This window comes from Apus apus, chromosome Z (genome assembly GCF_020740795.1).
Source record: "Apus apus isolate bApuApu2 chromosome Z, bApuApu2.pri.cur, whole genome shotgun sequence".
Lineage (NCBI taxonomy): Eukaryota > Metazoa > Chordata > Aves > Apodiformes > Apodidae > Apus > Apus apus.
Window position 1 is genome coordinate 51,909,651 of NC_067312.1, and position 25,472 is coordinate 51,935,122.

At 41.8% G+C, this 25,472-nt stretch overlaps 2 protein-coding genes across 4 annotated transcripts in view; both read right to left on the reverse strand.

The window, feature by feature from the left end:
* The window catches only part of PGGT1B (protein geranylgeranyltransferase type I subunit beta), a 37,341-nt gene extending 36,905 nt beyond the window's left edge, over window positions 1–436 (reverse strand). Inside the window, 1 exon segment of the mRNA XM_051643475.1 lies at window positions 260–436. Within this exon segment, the coding sequence (XP_051499435.1) occupies window positions 260–384 (125 nt within the window). The 5' untranslated portion in view covers window positions 385–436.
* Window positions 437–761: 325 nt separating this feature from the next.
* On the reverse strand, window positions 762–12,180 carry CCDC112 (coiled-coil domain containing 112). 3 transcript variants are annotated; one of them, XM_051643472.1, is made up of 10 exons: window positions 11,975–12,180; window positions 11,192–11,307; window positions 9,359–9,480; window positions 7,453–7,542; window positions 6,386–6,461; window positions 5,412–5,802; window positions 2,553–2,960; window positions 1,742–1,837; window positions 1,016–1,134; window positions 762–930 (listed from the first exon to the last, which is right to left on the reverse strand). In XM_051643472.1, exons 1-10 carry the CDS (start codon window positions 12,020–12,022, stop codon window positions 900–902), a joined length of 1,497 nt encoding a protein of 498 aa, XP_051499432.1. In that variant the 5' UTR covers window positions 12,023–12,180; the 3' UTR covers window positions 762–899. The 3 variants fall into 3 exon arrangements, with proteins under 3 accessions (XP_051499432.1, XP_051499433.1, XP_051499434.1); XM_051643473.1 differs by lacking the exon at window positions 11,975–12,180 and adding an exon at window positions 11,776–11,811; XM_051643474.1 differs by lacking the exons at window positions 762–930; window positions 1,016–1,134 and adding an exon at window positions 1,178–1,217.
* Window positions 12,181–25,472: the final 13,292 nt, after the last annotated feature.

Genomic DNA, 25,472 nt, shown 5'->3' on the forward strand with positions numbered 1-25,472 from the left:
CAGCTCTGCGGGAGGGGCTTCCCGTCAAGGGGAGAAGCCCACTGAGGAAAGAGCAGGGCCGCCGCCTCCCCGAAACGGGCGGTTCGGTCCCGCCTGCCCACCCCGCGGCCTGAGGGCACCGGGAGAGCCGAGGTCCCGGCCGCCAGCCCCAGGGCGGCGGCGCCCGGCGGCCCCGAAGGCCGGGACGGCGACGACCGCCGCCTGGGCGCGGTGCTGGCGCGGCCCGCCCGCCGCGGCTGGAGCAGCCCGGCCCCGCTACCTGCTGGTCTCCAGGGACGAGTAGCGCTCGGGCAGGATCTGCAGGCAGCGCTGGAAGAAGCGCACATGCCGCTCCCGCAGGAAGTCCAGCCGCTCCGCCTCCCCCAGGCCCTGCGCCGCCGCCATCTTGCCGCCGCCCGAGCCCGGCGCGCCCCGACTGCGTCACGCGCCCGGAGCCGCCCGCCCGCCGGGCCCCGGAGCCGCCCCCGCCGGGAGGGCCCCGCCCCGCCGGGAGGGCCCCGCCCCGCCGGGAGGGCCCCGCCCCGCCGGGAGGGCCCCGCCCCGCCGGGAGGGCCCCGCCCCGCCGGGAGGGCCCCGCCCCGCCGGGAGGGCCCCGCCCCGCCGGGAGGGCCCCGCCCCGCCGGGAGCGCCCCGCCCCGCCGGGAGCGCCCCGCCCCGCCGGGCCCCGGAGCCGCCCCCGCCCGGAGCAGGCTCCGCCGAGCGTCCCGCTTCGGGAAAGCGCTTTTGACGCAAGCGGGAAGACGTGCTGTCAGTCTGACAAGTGACGTTTCAAGTTCTACCCTCAGAAAGTAAAGTAATACGCGCCGCTGTGCACGCCTATTTTGTGACAACGCCTGAGGACTGCGGGCCGCGTCACAGGTGAGGAAGTCTTCCTGCGACAGGGACCGGCAGGGGAACGTCTACAGGCCTTGTCTCCAGGCTGGGATCGCTCTAAAAGCAAGGCAAAAAAAAGCATAAACAGATCATATATAACTGTATTTCTGTCTTGCTACGTATCCAGTATTCTTCTCCTTACCTACGGGGAATATGTAAAAGTGGTTCTGAAGCTGCGGGTGCTTTCTCCTTTGTGCGTTCCTCCCAGCCCTTGGTAGGTCTGTACAGCCTGGATGGGTCTCTGGTGACATGAATCTCGACCTCATAGTGGAACAAGCACAGAAAGATCAGTCCTTGTCACTGGTCACAGAACAAGCTACACGCACTCATTAAGCCTTCAGCGTCTGAAGAGGCACAAGGAAGCAAAACGCTGCTGGTCAGCCAGCAAGACACTTCCTGCCAAACTATCACAGGGAATGTCAGAAACATGCCAACAGCGAGGGAAGCAACTCCAAGAACCCTATCACTGTTCCCAAAACTATTCTGGAAGCCAGCCCAATTACTTAACTAGTGGTAGAAAACCATTAAAAAACCAAACCAAACCAAAAAAACGAACACAAATAAAAAAACAAAACACCAAAACAAACAAACAAACAAACATTAAAACCCCCAAACATTAAAAACAAAAAAACAAACCCCAACACTCATATTGAAGCTAATCTGCATGAGCTAAGGGCTTCATGCAGATTAAAAATTTTTCTTTTTTTTTTTCTTCAACACAGAAAAAGCTATGCCTGCTGCATTTTTATTTCCTGATAGCTTCCAAGGCTTATTACTTAACTTGCCACTATTTATTTTAATAAATAAAAATAATTGCTTTTTGAATAAATGTGGAAAAAGGTTGAAAAAAAAAAAAAAAGTAAATTACCTTCTCTATTAACTTTGCTAATCTCTTTTCTTTTTCTTGTTTCTCTACTTCTTTAGCCTGTTTTTGTAGAATCCTTAGCTCCAATTTACGGAGATCCTGAAAGATATAATGGATGGAAAAGCAAACTTACCTCTGGAAATAAAACAGTTGCATGAAAACAAATATGAAGCCTCTTTACAGTTCATTTTTCTTTGTTTTTAAATTATTTTGTCATAATAGAGAATAAAATTACACTAAGCAGCTACTTCCTGTAGCTTCTCCTGCACAAAGAAGTAAGTTTTCAAGTTCCAGGGGAAAAAAAAAAAAAAAGGATTCTAGTAGTTTACTATCTGTTTATAACACCACCAGTATGAATGCTGACAAGAATACTAGCTCTGTCGTTATGACATTTACATTGATACAGGATCTAACTTGACCTTACAGCTACTGTAACCTGCAGGGCCTTCAACCATCTCTTTATTTCCTATCTGCATACAAAAATCAGGTCTTCTGATGTTTTCCTATAGCATGCAGAGCAACACAGCCCAAGCTGGTTTTCCTAAACATTTTCACATTGAAATAAATAAAACCATTTCTATATGTAGAAAGAAATACAGGCTTGAATAACTCTGTAGAACTTAGGAACAGGAATATACTTGTCTAAAGTAAAGTTTCAAACTGTTTCTTGTATGTAACAGATGTTGTTATTCATAGTGAATCAGAAATAGATTTAAATGAATGAAACTTGGATTTTAAAAAGTGTAAACAGATTATACTGTAGGAGGAAGCAGGCAAATTTAAAACATGCATAAATGGAGATGTAATTACGCACACGTTTTTGAAACTTAGCAATTTGTTCTGTAGCGATTCTCTTCCTTTTCTCCGTTTCAGCTTCCTCTCTCTTCTCCTTTTCAAGCTTTTCAAGTTCTACCTTTTCTTTCTTCTGCAAGGCATACCTTTCCAACAGCAACTTCACACGGTGTTGGCATTCTTTTTGTTGCTTCTTCTCCTTTTCTTTTAGTTTTAGTTGTGATGCTTCTTCCATTACAAGTGTTATTGCCTTCTGTTTCTTCCATGCTTCAATTGCTGCTTTCTGTCTTTTTCTTTCTTCTGCTGCTTTTTGCTTCTGAGCTTCTTCACACTGTAGCGATTCTTCCTCAAGCATTTTTTCTGCTTTTTCTTTCTCCTTCAAGTTCCCTTCTTTTTCTTGCTGCTGCTTTTCCTTCCACTTCTTAATTGACTGTAAGAGAAGAGCAGGAAAAAAAAAAAATCACAAGCTTTTAATGAAAATTTTACACAGAATCATAAAATCATTAAAGCTGGAAGGGACCTTAAAGATCATCAAGTTCCAACCCCCCTGCCATGAGTAGGGACAACTCACACTAGACCAGGTTGCACAAAACCTTGTCCAGCCTGGCCTTAAAAGACTCCAGGGATGGGGCATCAACAGCCTCCCTGGGCAACCCATTCCAGTTCCTCACCACCCTTATAGTGAAGAATTTCTTCCTAATATCTAACCTAAATCTCCTCTCTCTCAGTTTAAAACCATTACCCCTTGTCCTATCACTAACTTCTCTGATGAAAAACCCCTCCCCAGCTTTCTTACAGCCCCTTTCAAGTACTGGAAGGTGTTATAAGGTCTCCCTGGAGCCTTCTCTTCTCTAGGCTGAGCAGCCCCAACTCTCTCAGTCTGTCTTCATAGCAGAGGTGCTCCAGCCCTCTGATCATCTTGGTGGCCCTTCTCTGGACCCTCTCCAACAGGTCTGTATCTTTCTTGTGCTGAGGCCACCAGAACTGTACACAGTACTCCAGGTGGGGTCTGATCAGAGCAGAGTAGAGGGGCAGAATCCCCTCCATGGTCCTGCTGGCCACACTTCTTTTGATGCAGCTCAGGACACAACTGGCTCCCTGGGCTCCAGCACACACTGGTGGCTCATGTCAAGCTTCTCATTTACTATCACCCCCAAGTCCTTCTCCTCAGGACTGCTCACAATCCATTCTCCCCCCAGCCTGTGTTTGTGCCTGGGGTTGTGCTGACCCAGGTGCAGGACCTTGCACTTGGCCTTGTTCAACTTCATGAGGTTGGCACTGGCCCACCTCTCCAGCCTGTCAAAGTCCCTCTGGATGGCCTCCTTTCCCTCTAGGGTGTCAACCACACCACACAGCTTGGTATCATCAGCAAACTTGCTGAGGATACCCTCAATCCCACTGTCCATGTCTCCAACAAAGATGTTAAACAGCACAGGTCCCAGTACTGACCCCTGAGGGACACCACTCATCACCTGCCTCCATTTGGACATTGAGCCATTGACCACAACTCTCTGGGTACAGCCATCCAGCCAATTCCTTATCCACTGAGTGGTCCATCTGTCAAATCCATGCCTAGTCAGTTTGCACACCAGGATGTCATGTGGGACAGAGTCAAATGCTTTGCACAAATCCAGGTAGATATGTCAGTTGCTCTGCCACCATCCACCATCTCTGTAGCCCTGTTGTAGAAGCCCACCAGATTGGTCAGGCACGACTTGCCTTTATGTTGGCTGTCACCAGTCACCAGTCATTTTCCATGTGCCTTAGCAGACCTTCCAGAAGGATCTGCTCCATGATCTTGCCAGGCACAGAAGTGAGACTGACTGGCCTGATCTTGTTGATTCAGTCTGATGAAAACATATGCTCCAAGGATACAAACTGCAGATAGCAATGAAAAATCTACTAAAGGCAAAACTTAGGACAAAGAAGCACCTATGTGTGCTTTCTTACAATTTTTTTTTTCTATTTTATGGATCACACAGACAGGTTTAGTATGTGCCTGCTAAAATTACTTAAGTTATGGCATTCATATTAACTTTGGGTTGTTACAAATATAGGTCTATATGCTTTTTTAAATGTAAACTTATTTCAGACCTTAATTTTTTCCTTCAAATTAACAATTCTACCCACTATTTTGTAATTCGTTTGTCCGTGTATCTTCTGTTACCCAGCTAGATAGTTCTTGAAGGAATCATAATTCTCTGTATCAGTATAGCAAAAATATATTGCTTTGTCCTGGTTTCAGCTGGCATAGAGCCAAATCTCTTTTTAGTATTTACAACAGCACTGTGTTTTGGATTTGGTATGAGGAGAATGTTGACAATACATGGATGTTTTTAATTGTTGCTAAGAAGGCACAAGAAGCTGGGAGGGAGCATAGACAGATCAACAGATCCAAACTAGCCAATGCAGTATTCCATATTGTGCAACATCATGCTCAGCACATAGATGAGGGCTGGCTGAGAAGTTCTGGATTGTGGTTTTGGAATTTTCTCTCCTCTGGGATTGTTAGCTGGCAATGGGCAACATGCCTATTTGGTGGGACAGATGTTCTTAGGGGCAGATGTACAAGAACTGCAGTTTTACACAGAATCACTTACTGCTCTGGGATGGCAATCTAGCTTGCTGGACCACTGCCATCAAAAGCATTTATAATACACTTTGGCAATTTATAGCCCACTTTGGTGCGCCGTTCAGTCTATGCTTATTGGTAATTTTTTAAGACAAATATTTTTTGCAAGTTGAAGATGTTAGACTTCAGTTATATATCAACTATAACAGAAATCCACCAGAGAGGCAAATACAAAAATATTAATTGCACATATTTAAAAAATAAATACTATTTCTTAAAACTACAAAAGTCCTAGAGGGATTATTTTACCTCTTTCTTTCTTTCATGTAGAATTAAAAATTGTTGATACCATTTGCCATGCTGCTCAATATTTTCCTTTGTTTTTCCACAGAGGTACTCAAGGGCTTCATCCACATATGACAGCCTGCCTTTGTGTTTTGTCCATACTTTCAGAAAATGTTGATGATCATCATCATCCCAGCCTCCTTTCCGCCCTCCTGTTCGCTGAATGAATCTTTCGAATTCTACTACTTCTTCAGGTAGATGATTTTCTAGTGGTTTATCAACTGAGACCTTGGCTGATGGCAATTTCCATTTTTTTGCTGGTGTTGAACTGCCTAACTCCCACAGTTCCACTTTTCTTTCAAAGACACTGAGCTCGTTAATTACAGTTTTTTCCTCCTTCAAAAGCTGTTCATATCTGAAAAGAGAACACCAAAATGTAAGCAAAGAAACTCAGTAGTCATTGTTCATTCACTGAAAATGAATTTTGGAATTGTTCAATGCCACATAAAAGGTATTCTTCTAAGATTAACAACTGAAATGGTAACACAGATGACAGCACAATTGTAATGATCCCATAATAAAGCTCTACACAATCCCAATTAAGTTACCCTTTTAGTGAAAGAACACATTTGTGGCATTCAAACAACTAACTCAGTCCCCTCCTGACACCAGTAGAGAGAAGGGAAAAAATCTCTAACCACATAGAAACCAAAACAACAGCAGCAACAACAACAAAAACAATCTAATCTCTTCTGCAGCCTTTCTCTGAAAAACCTTTTCAGAAGCAAATGATTGGTAACTGCAATAGCTATACAGTATAGTCTCTCTAAAAGGCTGTTTATCAAAATTCTACATTGATAGCTTGAGTTTTAATTTACATACCACAGGAATAACTACCAAAAGAGTAAGTCAAAAGGAACAGTTTACTTGATTAATGCAAAGGTTCCATGGTATTATGAAAGCATTTTTTCTTGTAGCTGAAGCATGTGTAAACATACATTTGCCTCTGTTCCTCTTTAAAAGCATTAATTGCATTTTCAGCTTCTTCCATCATTTCCTCCAGCTTGTCAACAACTAAAAAGGAAAAAAAATAATAAAGCATTATCACTTCAGCAGTCTACAGTCTTTACCAGTAATTCAGCTCTACCCAGAAACGTAGGCACTTGCAGAGACCTCTGACACTTATTTCAGTGTAAAAAAAGCCATGCATTTCCATCTTAAACAGCCTTAAAAGACAGGCTTTTTTTATCAAAATGGTGTGATTTCACAGTGATTCAGCTAACTGGATGCAAATACCAATATAAATGTTTATTTACATTACACAAATCCCACTCTGGAGAATCTTAAACTAATTCTCAGATTAAGACAGGCTTATAAAAAAAAACTAAAGTGGAAAATCTTTAGGATAACAACAATACAGTTAGTGACTTAAGAAACATGTTCAAATCTTTGGAAGAAGATAATCAATTTTTATAGAAGAGACACTGAATAAATGAGATAGATTTTATCTAGCATCAGAAAGCCCTCAGCTACTAGGAGGGCTTCAACAGGAGCTCTACACATGGCAGTAAAATATCACAGGAGGTTGGTTCTTTCAGTTCCTATGTCCCAGAAGTTTCAAAACATTCAAACCAATGAGTTTTATCAACATTTTCCACAGAACATTCCAATTTACACTTAGAGTCATGTGGACAGCCAGAAATGAGTTTCCTGTAGACTACTGTGTGACCTCTTATCCTATGGAAGAAAGCTATAGTTAAACAGCACTAGAACACTAAGTTTTATGTAAGGCAAAGAGTTACATATAGAAAATACTTGGCTTTCAACAGCCTGAATAAACAAACCCAAACCACTTCTATGACAGAGTAAGTTGCTCTGTTTTCACACAGAACTGCACAGTCTTTCACTGTTGCTTACATCTCTGCCTTCTTCCCTTCCTGGATTTCTGGAAAAGCAGACAGACTTGAGAAGGTGTATCCTAAGTCTCCAGAAGAATCAAAAACCCAACTATGCAAAAAACCTGTCTATAGAGGAAAATGTTTTTAAATCTGTTATTGTGACTTACATTCTGGTGTAGGCTTCACATCTTTTAATTGATGCTGAAGTCTCTTCACGTTATTTTTTATTTCTGATAGCTGCTGCAGGATTTTAGCTTCTGTTAAAGAAAATAAGGTGCTGATAGTTCTAACAGGTTTTTTTGTGCATTAAACTCAATAAAATAGCAAGAGCAATGAATTGTCCAAAATAAACTGTCATCTTCATCTAAATGAGGACATAAGTTCTGTTTTATCATAAGAAAATACCACAATACTAAGCATTTTAACGTGACTGTAACTGCATGTAGCTGACTGCACAGGCCACGTATTTGCTGACTCAGCATCAACAAAAAAATTAACTCCTCTTTCTAAAGGGATCAACAGAACAGTTGTATCTAGATTAAATCCCGTTTGGGGGTTGTGGGGTTATTTTCCAAACCTTTAATCAAGTAACTGCAGTTCTCATGCAGATGACACCTCCTCTAGAATTTTGAGGAAGACTATGACCTTGACTCACCAATGAAGAAAAAAACAACTTGGCAAGCATACGTGAATGTACTACTTTAACAAGATGTCTTTATTTGCTGTGTTAACTGAAGCAGAGTCAATGTTTTCATGTACTCCAAGCATGCATGCACCTACTTGCTTTGTTAACACTTGGCTCTTCCTGAGTCCGTAACTGCAGTATTTAGGAGGATAGAATCCTGGATACATTTAAGGTACTAAGGTTTCTGGGGACTGTATCATCTATCCTAAAATATCTGGGTTTAAGGCAAGGATAAAAGAATCCAAAAACTTAAAGTAAGACCTAAAAGCATAGCTAAGACATGACCTACAAGTGACCTAAAAGTGTAGGTAAGACATGATCCTACTGACTGTAGTCAGTGTAGGTAAGACTGATTCTTCCTGCTGAGACCACATGAAGTGTAAAAACACACAGATCATCCTAAAAGACCAGATCATAATACATTTTTGAGGGTTCTAGTACACACCCTAAAATATCACAGTCCAACACTCCTTCTCATCTCACATGTAGAACCTTACCATCTCTCATCTCTCTCCTTTTTATCATCTTACTAGAGTATCTCCATCCATACTTCCATGCTCCCTTCTTACCCTTGCAAAATTTTTTGACCTTTTTAGCTTAGTCATTCCTCAGAAATACTTAACATTTCTTAAGGACTGCAAGATACAAAGGATATGTTAAGTTTCCTTAATTAAAAGATGCATATTAAAACACAAATTTATAGGGTAAGTGTATTTTTTGTTGTCTCCATGTGTCCTTTCCATTCTTCAACTTACTTTGTTTTGCTCTTCTATATCAGAAGACATAGCATGATTTATTTGATTACTCTTGAAAGAATCTAGGTACTGTGACCAGGGAGTAATTTTTTTTCCCTGAAGTATTTAGTTAGTCCGTAAGTGGAAGAGATATTGTAGGATACAGATTATGTACCATCTCACATCACTATTTAGACTATGGATATTCATTATCCAAAAATTTGAAAAATGCAAACACAGAACTGTTTAAAGTATCTTTAAAGGCATAAATCACTATGTGAAAAACTTGCATTGCAGTAAGTATATATTTATTGTACCTTAGCTAGACTACATTAGATTTCCAACACATGTGCAAAATTAATTCCAATTTTCTAAAACCATAACTTTCCACCCCAGGCTTTGTGGGTCCTATCTTCTACATTCAAGATGAAAAGAAAACAGTTAATAACACAGAAGGCCCAAAATGTTGATCCTTCTGAAATTTGCAAGTGAATTGTGGAAGTCTTCCTTGAAAGTAGCAGTACATATAATGAAATAACACACCTGGATCAGCACCTACCTTCCACCTGAACTAATCTCTCTGTATTACTGATTATTAAACAAAAGTTAAAAAAAAAAAGTAAACAAAAAAAACCACAATAAAATCCCACTTACTTTCAGTTTCCCTGCTGGCAGTCATGCTACATTCCAGTTCCTCTAGCATGCTGTATTCTATCCTGCAATCACTCTTCCTAATGTAAAGATATCCATTTTTGTCTTTTTCTGTATTTGCAAGCCTGAAAAAAACAAAGGTTGCCACACTAAGACAGGAATACTTAGCAAAGCCCTAACTATTCCCAGTGTTAGTATCCAGGTACAGCTGGGTCAATTGGCATGTCTTACATTTTATACAAATCACTGGTTTGTTCCTACAGCTGTTTTCAAGGAAAATCTTTCTGCAGTTATAAGACTACACACCAAAGTAATCCCAGAACTTGAACTAGAGAAAGAAGTTAACAAGGGAAACACCTTGCTCACAAGCACTGGTTCACACACTGAAATGGCCTGAAATTTTATCTGTATGCTTGCTATCAGGGAGCCTTATGATAATTTTCTTTGGAAAGTGCAAGGACAGAGACAGGCTGTATTAATGCAGCTGCACACATAGATGGAGCCCCAGCACAGATAAAACAGTACACTCCCTAAGCCCTAAAGCTAATAGTAGATTCAAGTTGATTAGCACCTCAATAACTTGCTTCTACCTTACTTACTGACTATGCTTTATGTATAGTACAGAGAGCTGTAGGTGACTTCTGCTTTTTTACTAGAGTGAGAAGTTCTAGAGCCAGCTCAGTGTGCTTTACCTTACTACAAAGAGGCAGTGTACTAGAGTATGACCTACAGAACAGCAGATGCAAAAGGCTTCAGATACCGCAGTCCTGAACACCTGTGTAGTTTGGTGCCACCACGTTAAGAGACCAGAACAGAAGGACACTGGTGCCACGCAGTACAGAGACACCTGGCAAGATTCCCAACACTAAGCAACACAACCCACAGCCCAAAAACCCCCGTGTCTCAGTAGCAGCTAGGTTCTTCAGCAGGCTATTGCTATGTGGTTCAAACCCCTATACAGAGCAGCTTATGATTCACAGTGTAAATGCTTTGCCGTCCTTTGGCATTCACAGACCAGACCCAGGTGCCAAATCTACCTACACCGTGCAGCAGAAGATTTCAGAGCATAACTACAGAAGGACAATGTGCAATAGTTAAATGGCATGACCTGCGTGGAGCTGCTTGGGAACATCTATACTACCCAGCACTCAATTTTTGAGCCATAACCCAGGATCCAGAATAACCAAGGGCAAGTTGATTGAGTCAGACAGCATAAAACACTACTCTGAGACTTAAGTGTCACTGCTCATTCAGGTTTCACAACTATAAACCTCTCCTTCTGCCAGGTGGCTATGTCAACTCTTCCTCCTAAAGCCCATCTGTGCAAGAAGACATTTCCATGTTCTTCCAGCTGCCAGCATAGCTGTTACAGCACTTACTCAAGATGTGGGGAAACAGATGTAAAAATCACTTCTGTGCCTGAGCTGTCTTGAATCTCCATTTTCCGAAGCAGTGCCCTAGCTATTCTAGACAAAGTGCTTTCAATCTGCTCTGAGGAAGCAGTTGTAATGCTGCTGCAATTCCCCTTTTGTTGGTTTGTCTTAAGGCCTTTAGGTCCTTAGAAGGCTAAGCACAGCTGAGCAGGAAAACAGAGAACCCAGTAATGCACTTCCCTTTTTGTGCACCTAGTGCAGCAATAGCTTACTGAAGATGATTCTTCAAAACAGGGCATTTTGGAGCTCATAATTCTATCCTCAATAACTGCAACAACCACAATAATCTGCCTGACCTGAAAAGGAATCTTAGCCTAGTTTCATTACCATAAATTCTTACCTTGAACCTTATGTTATCTCCAGAACAGCATGAAAAATACTTACGATGAAGTGTTCAACTTACTGGGCTTTTAGCTTTTCTGCAGTTCTTATGAATTCAACTTTCTTAGCTTGTTCAGCTTTCATCTTCCAGTTCTGACATTGTGGACCAGCACCTAGAGTACTGGAACAGCTGTTGTTCTGCATGTAACAAAATAAAACATCATTAAAAACCAGTATTTATTTTTTAATGCTTATTGCTTATTTTTAAGCAGGCATCACCATACTGCAGATTAACAGCACCCCTCCAATTTTTTAATGATGCAATTCAACTTAAGTCACACAGGCATTAAACTAGAGTGACGAATGATGACAAGCTGAAGACTGTGTACAAAAATGCTTCTTTCAACAGGAAAATGTAAAGACTGCAACATCAGCTTGCTTTAACCACACCACAATGCTAAATGAAGTATTACAGGAGCCTCACCTCTCCTGGCCCTCAGTCTCTGGCAACTCCTGACAATACACACGCAGAACTACACTTGACGGCTTCCCCCCTCGCTTCATCTTGTTCAAGAAAAGCATTAAATTCTGAAATCTGCTTACTGTCCCCTGCAAATTGCCAACTGTTTTTCACAACAACTCTGAACATCCTCCAACAGAACCTACTGTTAGGAACGCAGATGATGAAACCACCGGTTCAGGTTATGAGGCCGGCCCGGCAAACCGCCCCCCCCCTCTCCTCCCCGCCTCCTACATGTTTCTTTTTAACGTTTATCCCTACACCTGGTAGGAGGCTGGAACGCCTCAGCGGCCGCCTCCCGGGAGGCCGGCGGACAGGCCGTCCCGGCGCTGGTGCGGCCTGTACCTGGGGCTGCCCGGCGGCCACCGCCACGGCCGCTGCCACCGCCGCCATCTTGCCCCGCCCGGCGGCGCCGGGGGCTGCCCGCGCCCGGCCTTCCCCTCCCCAGACCCTGGGCTTCCCGCAGAGAGACGGGCGGGCTTTGCGTGCAGGAGGGCTGCTCCGCGGGGCCTGCGCCTGGCCCTGCCCGTGCCTGGCCGTGCCCGTGTGCGAGGTGCTGCCGCCTCGGAGCGGGGCGGAGTCGCCCGCAGCCCCGCGGGCCTGCCCCGAGGCGGTGGCGCCTGGCGAGGACAGCGGCCTCCAGCGGCCCCGCGCTATTGCCCGGGCTGCCCTGGGTCCCCGGCCGTGGCGTAGGATCCACAGGCCGGTGTCGGGGCAGAGTGAACTAATGAAGGACAGCGGTGGCCTTTCCCGGGGGCTGTGAGGAGTCCTGCTCGTGGACATCCATCATCAACTGCATGGCCGCAGGTGGGGCTTGCTGTAGCGTCCTGCTCACCCCTCAGTGGCTGCCTTAAGTGGGAAGAGCCACGTACAGATGTAATTTGAGTAATTTTCTTCCATATATGACACAACACGTTTCTCAGCTCGAGCAGCATGCTTGCTGCCAGCTGTGGTTTCATTTACGTCGGGATTTTAAGTTTCTGTATTGATTGCTTCCTTCTGGACGACCAGAGTCTGTCCTCATTATCCTGACAGAAAATAAAGAATTTCACATTATTCAGTACATTTTTGGAACTCTCAAGATCTTGTTTTGCACTCACACCAATCAAACTTTTAATGAGTTGCCAATTAACATTTCTGCAGAATAGAAATCATCTATTCATGCAGTGGCTTTGCTAGCTGAAGATTTTAGGAGCTGGTGTTTTCACAGCTGCAGAACACAAAAGTGTTCCCAGATGCTAACCAAATGGACTAAGCTGAAGACATTTTATTTCCCAATTGATGTTTTTAAGGGCACTTTCCTGACAAATTTTTCCTCTTTATATTTTATGACTGTGCTTACATTTGATTTCTTTGTATTTGCTGAATAGGAATTAACCAGTAAAGGAGAACATTTGAAAACCTGAAAATAGTCATCAGCATAAATTAAGGAGGATTGTTTTCACAAATTACTACCTGAAATGGCTTGTAGAAGTATTCTGCAGTGTTTCAAAGTCCTGTTTATCTTGTTCTTCACTATAGGATGTAAGAGAAAAGTGTGGATACCTGTTTTCAGCAAGCATTTTAACAATGTGTAATTCAAATACTGTTTAGTAGGTCCCCAGTTTCTGGATGGTCAATCTGTATTGTAGTTTACTATACACTTTCTTTGTGAGTTACTTGTGAGTTACTCAGAATCTTGATGACTTCACAAAAATGCCCTAGAAACCACGTGCAGAGATACGTCAAGTATTGGAGCAGAGCTAGGCTTGGCTAGTTCTGGCCCTCAGCACTGGCAGTGGTATCAGGCATCAAATTCTGATGCTGGTGCAAAGAGGAACCCTGTCTTTCAGCTGGGCCAGGATGTTATTTTGTTCCCTCTGTGGAGCAGGACTTATCTAAGCCAGAATATGCCTGTGGTGGATTAGCCTTGGCAGGCCACCACATGCCCACCAAGTCCCTCTATCACTTCCCTTCCTCGGCAGGACAGGGAGAAGATTAAAAACTCATGGGTTGAGATTAAGGCAGTTTGGTAAATAAAAGCAAAGCCTGTACTTGGAATCAAAGGAAAGCAAAAAGATTTATTCTCTATTTGCCATCAGCAGGTGATGTCCAGCCACTTCCTGGGAAGTAGGGCCCCAGTATACATAGCAGTACAGCAGTTGCTTTACAAGACAAACACATTAATAATGAACATCCCCCCCACCCCCCCACCCCCTTCCTTTCTCTTAGCTTTTATTGCTGAGTACCACATCATAGGGTATGGAATATCCCTTTGGTTGTTTTGGGTCAGCTGTCCCAGCTTTGTCCCCTCTCAGCCTCTTGTGCACCTCCAGCCCACTGGCCTTTGTGGAGGGAGAGACATGATGCTGTGCCAGCACTGATCAGCAGTAGCCCAAACACTGGTGTGTTAACAACACCTGTCTAGCTACAAACACAAAGCACAGCTCTGTGTGGACTGCAGTGGGGAATATTAACTCCATCACAGCCAGACTAAATAGAATGCCTCAACTCCTGTGTGGCATCCCTGTCCTTTTTATAAACAGCCAATCTAAACCCAGAAGAAACAGGCTAGATAATTACATAGGCTAATTGCATCCTGCCCTCTCTCACACTCTCAGCTTAGTTTGGTGTTTGAAAATAGCAAATCCTTTACTTTTGTGTGTGTTTACTTCATAAAAACTTTTAAGATTTTGCAAAAATTAAAGCATGGAAATATATCGAGGAGAAAAAAAAAGCTGTTAACATTTAGTGGAACTGGCTATACATAGGACAAACAAGCTCAAATAGCAGAAAAAATTGTTGTGAACCTGGAAAATGCACTGCCAGCAATCAAAGAACTGATCACCACCACATAACTTTATGGAACCTGTCTCATCACTGCCAGCATAGTTTCAGCAGTGTCTCCTGTTTTCCTGAAATCCTTCAAGCCAGAGAAAAATGACTGCACAAGAATGCATTCCCACCCATAGGACCCCTGAGGAAACTACCTATTTTACCAAGAGGCATAAGCATTCACTCACTGGATGGGGACCCCCAGAAGAAAGACTTCCCTAAGCAGTTGTTTGTCTCCAGGTGAATTCAGAGTGTGGTCTGTTTGTTTATTTTTTTAATGATGCCTTATCTCTGGGTCATCAGCAAGGATGCATTAAGGCAGTAGCAAACTGTCAAGCAGAAGACAGCCAGTGTTAGAGAGGCAAACTGGAAATAGTTTAAAAGAGAAAGAGTAAATTAATAATCAGAGGAAATAAAAACCTTTAACACTATGGGTACAACTATCCATTCGTAATAACATTAAGAAAATTGTATAGGTATCCTAAACTATAAAATCACCCAGTTCTCACAGGTCAGAATGAAATCAACTCAGGGCACCTGCCAGAATATGAGGAAAAAAAAAAAAAAGAAAAAGAAAAGAAGAAAAACAACAACAACAACTAACCAAACAAACAAAAGTATGTGCAAGAAAAAACACCTAGTGCAGGTTGATGGATTATATGTGGTTCTTCTAGGGCCCTGTAATAATGTACTGTTGGGGGGTGGAATAAACAGAGTAGGGAGGGCACCTGATGGGCAGACTCTGTAGTAAATGCAGTAGTGCAAATGTGAGCAGGGATGGCACGGTTCTGCACTGTAAACGCAGGCTGCTTTTCTCTCTTTAGTTTTTGTCCACCAGGTGTCATCTGAGAAGCACCTGATAGCTACCAAAGGCCTAGCTTTTGTATTCTTTCTTTCTAGAAACCAACAGCAGGTAACATAGCCTGCACTCGGCCCTTTGGCTGTCTCTACTGCACTCTGCAGGATGATCTGATCTCACCCTATTCTAGCACCTTCAGCTCCCTTTCATTTGATGAGGACCGAGAGTGGTCATCACTTCTCCCTGTGAGACCTGTCCTGGAGTTCTAGCAGACCGGACAGCTTGCACGTAGTTTGTTGCTCTGCTGTCACTGCTCAGTGTCGTAGTCTCCCAGTACCTTGTCCTGCTGGTGCCTAACTTGCTCCAGAAGTCTAGGTGCTCCAGACTAGACACTGGCAGTATAGAAGATCTCTTTCCTGTTCTCAAGGTGAGTGCCTGTTCCACTCACCCTAACTCCTTTTTACATAAAGCTGTGCTGTAGGAAGTGAGGAATTTGGTGGCATGATGGCAAGGATTGGTAGCTTGGCTTTCATGTTTTATTCTGAAGGCATCTCCAAAAAACCTAAAAGCACAACATACAGAAAGAGGCTTGGAGTCAGTGGTTTAGTTTGAGTAAATGCTTATAGAAGAATTTAATTAGTAGGAAAAAAAAAAAAAGTGCTATATTCATAATGTTCACAGAAGTATCTGCTCATCTAAACAAGCATTTCCTTTCTTTTTTGTAAAACACAGCCTATATCTTTCAAAGAAATAAACCTTTATGTGAACCCCAAGCGAAGTCTAGGTTCCACACTAAAAGTCAAGTGGGAGATCAAAAGGGGAATGAAAAAACCTGAGCAAATCCATGTGACAAATCCAAGGGTCCCAAATGAACAGGAGAACATAGTTTTCTTTACTCTCTTCTGATAGTTAAATATGTAAATGAAAACTGAATCTCATATCTTAATAATTCATCCTATTCCTTCCTTTTTTTCCTCCAATTCTTTCCTCTTTTCATTCTCTAGAATTTCCTCCCATGTTTTCACAGAATTTCCTATCCTTGTCTCTTCCGTAATTCCTTATTCATCTCCCTTTCTTGTTATAAAATGAAAAGAAAATGTTTCCCACAACTGTTCTTGAAACAAACAAACCACAAGAAATAGCAGAGGTGCCAGCAAAACACAAACAATTCCTAATGTGTTACATAAGTCTCAAAGGTTTTCTTAAAATCTTTCTCAATGTGATGAGGGTGGTAGTCCTAAGTTCAAGACCCAGTCTTCCAAAATATCTTCCTTCTTAGGTCTGGCAAGCAGAGGACATAAATGTGCACTGGCAAAATTACAGAAACTTCTAGGCTTGGCCAAACCTCAACACAGCAAAAAGCTGGATGCTCTCACTGGTACACATTTGTATATTCAATCAGCAACTCTAGCAGCTGCTTGTGTTTGAAACTGGCACACTGCATAGGTCACACTACTGACAGCATCAGTCACGTTGCGACTTGAAGACCCTTCTCAGCAGCTGTCTCTGCCACTTCTTTTTCATCATGGGTTTTTAATTTATCAGCTCCTATGCTACTTTTCTGTAACTAGTTATTAATGCAGTAAAGTGTGATGAACTTTCTCCTGACTTCCCTTTAATTTATGTTTTCTGTGGCTTCTGCAGAAAACTGGCTGCCTACTTCAGGTTGTCAGAAGGTTCTTTTCTTTCTGTCACAAAAAGACCAAGAGTCTGCTAACTCAAGCCACTCTCAGCAGCACTCCAAAAATCTCAAGTCAGAGGTAGATAAGTGAGAATGCATTACCAGTGTAAGGAAGGTTCTTTAGGGAAGTGTGCCCTGAAGAAAAGAGAGGGGTTCCAAGGTGCATGAGGAAAATGGATGGCTGGCATCGCTGACCTGTACTATAGCACAAAGGATATTTGTGCATGAAAGTAAAACTGCCATACACAAACAAAGGCAATAACTTGGTTTGTCACAGGTGTATGGGCTGGCATTGCTACAACTGGGAAAGTATAAGAGTTTTGGCACTGATTTCCTAATGGGCACATTAAAGCTTTAAATGTTTGTGTTGCCTGTTATTTTCTCAGTTCTAGTCCCTACAGCTTGCTATGGTAGCTATGAGACTAAAGTGATTAAATTAGTAATCAGAATTAAAAAGCTACATTTTTTTTAATGTTGTACTTCTACAGTTTTTATTTGTAGTTACTCTAAGTCCTTATGCTTAAGCAGCTAAATGAGTATGTGTGTGCCTTGGGACTGTAACTGCACAAACCAGTACAACAACACACATGTATTCTGTCAATCACAGTCACAATTTTCACCTCCATTGCTCTGGATATGTGGCTGAAAGATGCAAAATACATTCACTGATAGTTAACATGGAAGCCAATCCTTGTAGTTCAAGAAGAGGAAACATAAGGAACATGGGGCAATGTGCACAAGCTGGAATACAGGAAGTTCCATTTGAATGTGAGGAAAAACTTATTTACAGTGAGGGTGACAGAGCACTGGAACAGGCTGCCCAGGGAGGTTGTGGAGTCTAATTCTCTGGGGATACTCAAAACCCACCTGGATGCATTCCTGAGTAATGTGCTCTAGGCAATCCTGCTATAGTGGGGGAGCTGGCCTAGATGATCTTTAGCAGTCCCTTCCAACTCTGATAATTCTGTGATAAACAAAATTCCCATTTGCATTAAAAAAATAATTTAAATTAAAACATAGGCTTGAAATGGTGACAATTACTATTTTCATGGCCACCATAAAGCTATACCACTTCCATAAATTATTCAAAATTTCAGTAACACTGAGTTAAGCATTGTGGGTTTCACAGAGCTACTCATGCAATGAAAACTAGCCATTGGCTAGCAGGTTTTACTCACATTCACGGAGTGTTCTTTGATCAACACCCAGTTTTCAGAAGGAAACACGTTCCAGACCATATTAAACATTTTCTCTAATTTCACATTGAGCCTCAGAAGAGTTTCCTGTAAAACATGACAGTATCTGTAAAAGAAGATGCATGTCTGTGTCAATATTTGGTCAAACAAGTGTTAGGGCAAAAGATGCAGTGAATTTTTGTGGGTTTAATATAGTGTCTTGGTCCTATTTTACAGGAAACCATATGGTGAAGACTTTCAACACATTGTTGTGTTCTTTACCTTTTATGGTATGTCTCATTTGGAGCATACAATCTCAAAGCTGTGTAATGCTGGGATAAGTACTGGTTTCTGTCCTGACCAAACATTTGCTCCAGTGAAGTCAGCAGAAATGTTGATGTGCGAACAAATTGACACAAACACCATTTGGGTCTACCTTGATGTTTTTTGCTAAGCTTTTGGACAGATTTTTCAGTCTTCTAATACTGCCTCCATGTTTTAGGACTTCTTGTTGTCAGGTCTCAACCACTACAGAAGCAGCATTCACAAACAGTGTGAGAGGAAACAGAGTACTCAGGAGGCTGTGAAGCCCTTCATTTATGCTGTTGTCTTCATTTTACATTTTCCTGGGTTTTAAAACAGTACTTAGAGATAGAAGAGCTTTACCCTAGTGGAAAGACTTTGGAAGCAAAAACAGATGAGACAAAAGGGCAAGGAGAGACTACCAGTTGCATACTCAGGGACTGATCTGGTAGCCTGCATACCATTCCTACAAAACTGTGCCAGTATCAATACCTTTTGGCCCTCCATAACACCAGTCTTGTGGTTCCCAGCATAGCTCCAGGAAGCTGAGGCCGTGATGAGAACCTGAAAAATACTTTGTGTAGATTGTTTGCAGATGTGTTTGAAGACACTGATTCCTTATATGTATGACCAACAAAGAGCATTAAGTGACAAGGATTTGTATTTCTTGGATTGCTACTACTGCATAACTACCTTAGAAGGATCAGCATGGCCATTACTGATTTCTATGTGCAGTAGATAGAAATGAGAAAAGGTTTGAAATGAGTAAAAAGTGAAAATTAATCTGAGGAACATTAGTAGTACTCTTCTGATTGAAACTTTCAGTGTCATTCAAGTGTTGTGATAACAGGGGTTGAAAGCATTATGATCAGTAAGTATCCCAGGGTTAAATTGGAATCAGCAATAAACTTATGTTCTTGTATTTTTCATTCTTTCCCATGTGGGTTTTTTGCTTTTCTTAGGATACCATATCTTTGTCCCTTTTGATGTAGCAAATGAAAACGAAGCACTTTTGATTAGTCCTTGCGTGTTGGCAGAATAGCAAAATATTAAGCTGTTATTTTCAGTGGAAATGAATGGGCTATCAAAATGTATGAAACACAGTCACTTGCAAGTAGTTGCAGAAATTTTTTTTTTACATGCATAATGCATTATCAAATTTGCAAGGCACTGGAGACAGTGATATAGCTCATTGTGGAGGCACAGCAGTGCAGTGGGCCTGCAACAGTGACAGGGATTGAGATGTCACTCCTGCCTCCACCGCAGCTGCTTGGGGAACCAGAGGCAAGTCACAGAGGCATCCCCTGTCCCTACATGGGAACATGCATCTTGGTGTGTAGTGCCTGGGGAGCTTGTGTGGATAGTGCTGCAGCATTGCCATGCATCACAGAAATTACAGTGTTGGGAACTGCACGTCAGCATTCAGTCAACTGTTCACTAAGCAATACACAAGATGAAATAAATAGTCACATGGGCATTTGTATTTGTCCTGCTGTTACACCGGTAAAATACATAATTCAGAAAAAAATCCTATGCAAATATATGCACAGTGTGTGTCTAGTGTCCTGCACTTGGTATATAACATGGACTGCAAGCCTGCAGCTCACAGTAGACTTATATTTAGCAAACTTTGGATTACCACAGGAATATGTTTGGCTAAAAAACACCCAGCATTGAGAGGCTCAACAGAGAAGACGAGGTATTCTTTCACGTCACAAATAAGCTCTTGTACCAAACCAAGCCATGGTTCAGGCAATTGATAAGGCAGCAGGAAAATGAGCTTTTTCTCTTAGTGAACTCTGTAAGTAAGAGTAATGCTGCTGCTGACACCTGTGAGAGGAAATATACTGCCATGCATTTGGAACATGAAAGACATGTGGAAGGTGAGAGTTCTGGCTATATTTTTCGGAGCTGTCTGGCAGGTTGGGGAAAAGTATGCAGCACAGTATATTGCTTAGTTTCAGAATAATACAAACTGGTGGGACTGTTAGTAGGGGAATTTACAGGCCACTGTCAGTGGTCTGTAAATAAACAAATGGTGGTTGCTACCCAAGCAAGACAAGCTCCAGGTTTGCACCCTTTACAGATATTTAGCTGAATCTATGTCAAGAGTATTTGGTAATGTATTCTGGATTAGTACATAGTAAAGCTGGAGAGCATCCCTCAAGCTCGGCATTCTTCTTGGAAGTTATTTCACTGCACAACCAAAACCATTAAGCAAACTGCTACATTCACTGACAGAACTCAGGCAATTTTCTCCAATTTCCAAGGTAAATTTTTGGGTTTTTTTCTAGTGTATTTTTTTTATTTTATTGGAGTGCTCCAGTAGTACTGACTCTTTCATCCTTTGCCTTCTGACACCTGTCGAGAGCTATTAATATATTTTCTTTTAGGGAGAGCAAATCTGGATCCTGACTATTCCTGTAAATCAGATTAGACTATCAGGGCACACCACCCTATTAAGAACATTTAGTATCCCAATTGTATCCTGCAGCCCTGAGGATAATTAACATTTATGACAGAGTAATACGAGTTGTCCGATCCCTGCTGTGCATAAAATGAATTGTTTTTTTCCACTAGACCACTGCTGACCTTTTGTTTGTTTGCTGATGTTTTTCTGTCACAGCAATATACTGAATACTCAAATGAGTGCACCCGTTGGTAGGAGCCAGGGATAACTCGTGGCAAATAAGCATGTGATTAGGCACACTGACTCTCTGACAATGCTGATTTAAGATGACTTGAAAAGTTCCCCCACTTGGAGAACTCTGCTGCAGAGAGATGCATGGCTTTAACATGACCTTTGTGTTGGAGGCATCTACCAACACATCAGCTTATACATACTAGTATTTCAGCACCTCTTCAAAGCAAAAGGAATACTTCTAGCACTCTACTTTTGTGCCTGCAGCATTAGATCCTGCCATGCATAAGTCACTTTGTGTCTTTTCCTGAAGCCAGCTAAAATGACTTTGCCAATGCACCCATATTTCAGATGGCAGCTGACATTATGTCTCTTCCAGTCTCCAGCTGCAGGATCAGGGCATATGGCTAGGGGAGAAGCTTGTTTGGGAATGTAGGAGAACACATACCTGGAAACAGCTGAATTTGATGGGCTTGGTGAGTTACCCACATGGTGAGCATGGTTTACCTACATGCTCACAAGCATATGAGGTTCTCCTTTCCATCCTCCTCTTAGTCTCTTTTTGGGTGCAATCAATGTGATGTGAGCATTTGACTGCCAGGTTATTTTTCACTTCACAGATGTTCCTACTATATTTGCACTAATACAGCCTCCTGCAAGGGTCAAGGGGCAGGCACAGTGGTGTGTCTACAGCCAGGAATTCAAAAGGAAATGCTGGGCCTTTCAGATCTGGCTTAAGTGTCATGTCAGAATTTAGTCTTAGAAATACCCAAATGAGCAGTGACCAAAATATACTTTAATCCTTTAATTTCATACAGCTTTTACACAGCTTTGCTGTTATCAGTGGGATTTGCTTTAGTGGATGAAGCAGCAGATACTCACAGTGCCCTACTGCTGCTGCTAGACCACCTCAGGGACATAGGAGCTGCTTGATGGCCACGGAGACACCCATTCAGACTGAGCCTGTACTTGTCTGCTGTGTCTTGCCACATGCAGCCTTCATCAGAATTAAATCCTAGTCCAAGTGGCAAATCCCATAGTCAGGTACCGGCATAGAGAAGTTGACATGGTGGAGTAGGTCCCCATAAAACAAATACCTGTGGGCTCAGATTCCAAGGTACTGAGCAATATGTTACACAATCCCCACACCAGCACTGATTGCTAGCCTCAAGACACATTCTTGTGGGAACCTACTGATAAATATATATGTTCTGGTTTTAAACACTCTTGAAAATATGTTTAGCTATCATTCCTTATCTAACAGCTCTATCTCATCTCTCCTTATGGTACAATATCAAGGTGCTTTCCTTATGTTGATATGTCTGGGGTGCCAGAAAGATTGAAATCCTCTCTCTAAACATCCCAGAGGAGCAAGGGGAGAAAAAGAAAGGGTCATGATTAGTGATTAGAGGAAAGGGAATCTACTGATGCTTGTGTTGCCCCATTGCAACTCCTGAAACTAAGTGCACAGGAATTAATATTAAACCAAAATACAAAAATCAAGTTCTTCCAGATGCTTTTTATTCATGACACCAAAATTTTGAAAGTTTCAATCATTCTGCTCTTTAGAGTGCTTGTTAGAGAATTATGCCATGCTTCTCAATATACACTTCTGAGTTAGCCTCCAAAAAGAATGTTGCATAAAATACAATGTCTACAAGTAAATGTGATACCAAATTGTACTGAGTATCCAAAACCCAGGCCTATGTTGTAGCTGCCTGACTTGACACTCACAGCACAGAGTGGTCTGAAGCATTCCTCCTCGCGTGTGGAAAGCTTTCTGTGGTAAGTACCTTAGATGACAGCTGCTGTCAGAGCTCACCAAAGACCATCAAACCTATCTGTCTTCTGTCAGAAAATGCCATTTTCTCTTATGCTTCCAGTGCCGAAGACATTTTAATTCTGACTGTTTGCACACATGTATGCCATCCACTGACAATGGACTGGGAGGCATGGACCCTGTCTGTGCAGTTCCCTGATGCTGCCTGGGCTTGGGGCAACCCTGCGCTCAGCTGGTGCAGCAACATGACAGCTGGGTGCCTGGAGATGGATACCCTAAATGTTCAGATGTGTTTTCTGTACCAGGTTGTAAAGGTAGGCACAAAGCACTCAAGAAATGGGCAGACTGATAAACTGCCTTTTTTGTCAAGTGATTACACCAAACTCTTAGTCTTTATCTAGAGTTTTAGAATGTATCCTTTCTTGCAGTATCTGCATGCACCTATGTAACGGAAGTAACATCTGTCTTTACAAACCTGTATCTGAGTTATATACATTTCAGGGTGTTACATTGGTTTGTAAAACTAGCCTGCTACTGAAAGTAATACATAATTGCATTCAAATACCTTTTATTATAGTGATTAAGAACTATTGGGAAGTAAAATTTTGGACTTTACTTCAAAAAGAAGTATTGACGGCTTACCTGCAAAATAGAGAAAACACCATTGAGTCTCAAATGCTAAGAGCATATGAGGATCAAAATTCTTTTTCTTAAACAATTGCTGTCTTTATCAAGTACAGAAATACAGTTAAGTGGGTTTGGGCATATTGTTGTGCACAAATCTTCTGAAAAACTATTGTTAATCTGGGGCTAAATCCTAGATGTCATATCTACCCAAACCTGCACTGTGGAGGATACAACCTACTTAGGCTCTTTCGTTGCAAAGCCAGTTGCTCCCCACATAAACTAAAATAAAGGCTAGTAGTAGAAATACTGATATATTTCCCTACCTCTGCACTAGTACTCCTAGTGGATATAATTGAAAAGCTGTCTTAAAGAGGTTAATGTTACATTTTCATTTGAAATGACTGAGCAAAAGCCAGTTGTCTAAAAGGCAGAGTGGATCACTGTTACAGATTTGAAGCGTTGCTTGCAGAACTGCTCCAGAATATTGTGCACTCAAAAGAAAAGAAAAGGGGAAAAAAAAAGAAAAAAAAAAACACGGAAAAAAATGAAAAGAAAGGAAAAAAAAAAGACATAGCCATAAACCAGACAGTAAGCACTTCTGGTGCATATGAAACGAGGGTCTTAACTAGTGTCATCTTCATAATTGCCTAAATTATTAGCAGACTCAAGCATAACTGTATTTCTGTTTTGAATAAAATACAATCCAACACAATGATTAACATAAAAAATAATGCTGTAAAACACCAAAGCTCTTGTATTGGAAAATAAAAAAAAAGAAGTAATGTAATATTAATAAATAAATTAATCAAATAATATAATGTTGAATTGGACTAATATATTGCATTTTCATTACATTAAAGTTTTACACATAATCCAGACATGTGCAGGCCTCTGTCTTGCTGATATTGGCAAAGTTTGATTTCTGAATAAATTTTAAAATTCTGTCTGTATAAAATTAAAAATATAACACCTAGACTACTATGATGTGAATCGGGAGGAAGAAAATTACATTCTGCTGTCTAAGGCATCTGTTTCATTAGTCTTGAGGGCATTATCATTTTCTTGGTTTTGTCAACTTATTAAATGTTTTCCGGAAACTTTTCTTAAAGAAGAATAGTAGCACACTTATTTATTCTTCCATGGACTCTAGACAAAATCAGTGTGGTGGTATAGTGTCTGCTTCAAAATACATGAACCATTACAGAGCTTGAGCAGCAGCTCAAGTTATCTAAATAAATGCATGGATCTTGTTTTTATTTGGTTTTACTGTTGCAGTTTGAAAATACACTAAAATTTAGATGTGCACTAAAATCTTAAATGCATTCAGTGAGTAAACAACAGAAGTTTTTGTCCCAGCAGAACATTATATTAGGGTCACGTGAAGCAATGCATAGGAGAAGACAAGACTCGCCTTCTCCTCTTGGATGTGGCATATCCCTTGGTGGTAAAGATCTAGCTTCCGAGTGGCTAACAGGGTGAGAAATAAGAGAGGAAAACGCTGCTGGTAAAACACAGCCAGAGTTCATTGGAACCATGCAGCAGAGTGCCCACCATCACCTGGAACCTCATGCTGGCACAAACCCAGATGTTGCCCCCAGAAGGCTGCTAAAGGGTTGCAGTGTTGGCACTGTGGTGGGAACCTCTGCTTAGGATGGTGACTGCCTGGAGACACATGGCTGCCCCCTGCAAGGCCCAAAATACTTCAAACATGCTAAGTATACATGCTTCTGAGGCATCCCCTTACAGGCAACCCAACAGATGTCTGCAGAAAAGGACGCTATTGTTGTCATCTGCACAATGTAACTTCTGCTATGACTGACATCTTTTTAATTTAGCTTATTGATCTCTTTAACAGAAAAAGATTTAGCTTTTATTTTACTACCTGGAGCCTGTTAGGTCTTATTCTTCAGGAATCTATTGTTCTCCAAATAAGTAAACTTGTCAATGCCCTCTTATACTGTCAGTACTTTATTTTTTGAGCACAAAATAATAAAAATAGTAATGTATGTAGTTATGGTAGGAA

Excerpts from the sequence above, each read along its gene's own strand:
- CCDC112 (XM_051643472.1), bottom strand. The coding sequence starts at position 12,022 with ATGGCGGCGGTGGCAGCGGCCGTGGCGGTGGCCGCCGGGCAGCCCCAG. Across the intron at positions 2,961-5,411 it reads TACATGAAAGAAAGAAAGAG|TCAATTAAGAAGTGGAAGGA; the intron begins GTAAAATAATCC and ends CTTCTCTTACAG. Across the intron at positions 931-1,015 it reads CTTTTACATATTCCCCGTAG|AGCGATCCCAGCCTGGAGAC; the intron begins GTAAGGAGAAGA and ends CCTTGCTTTTAG.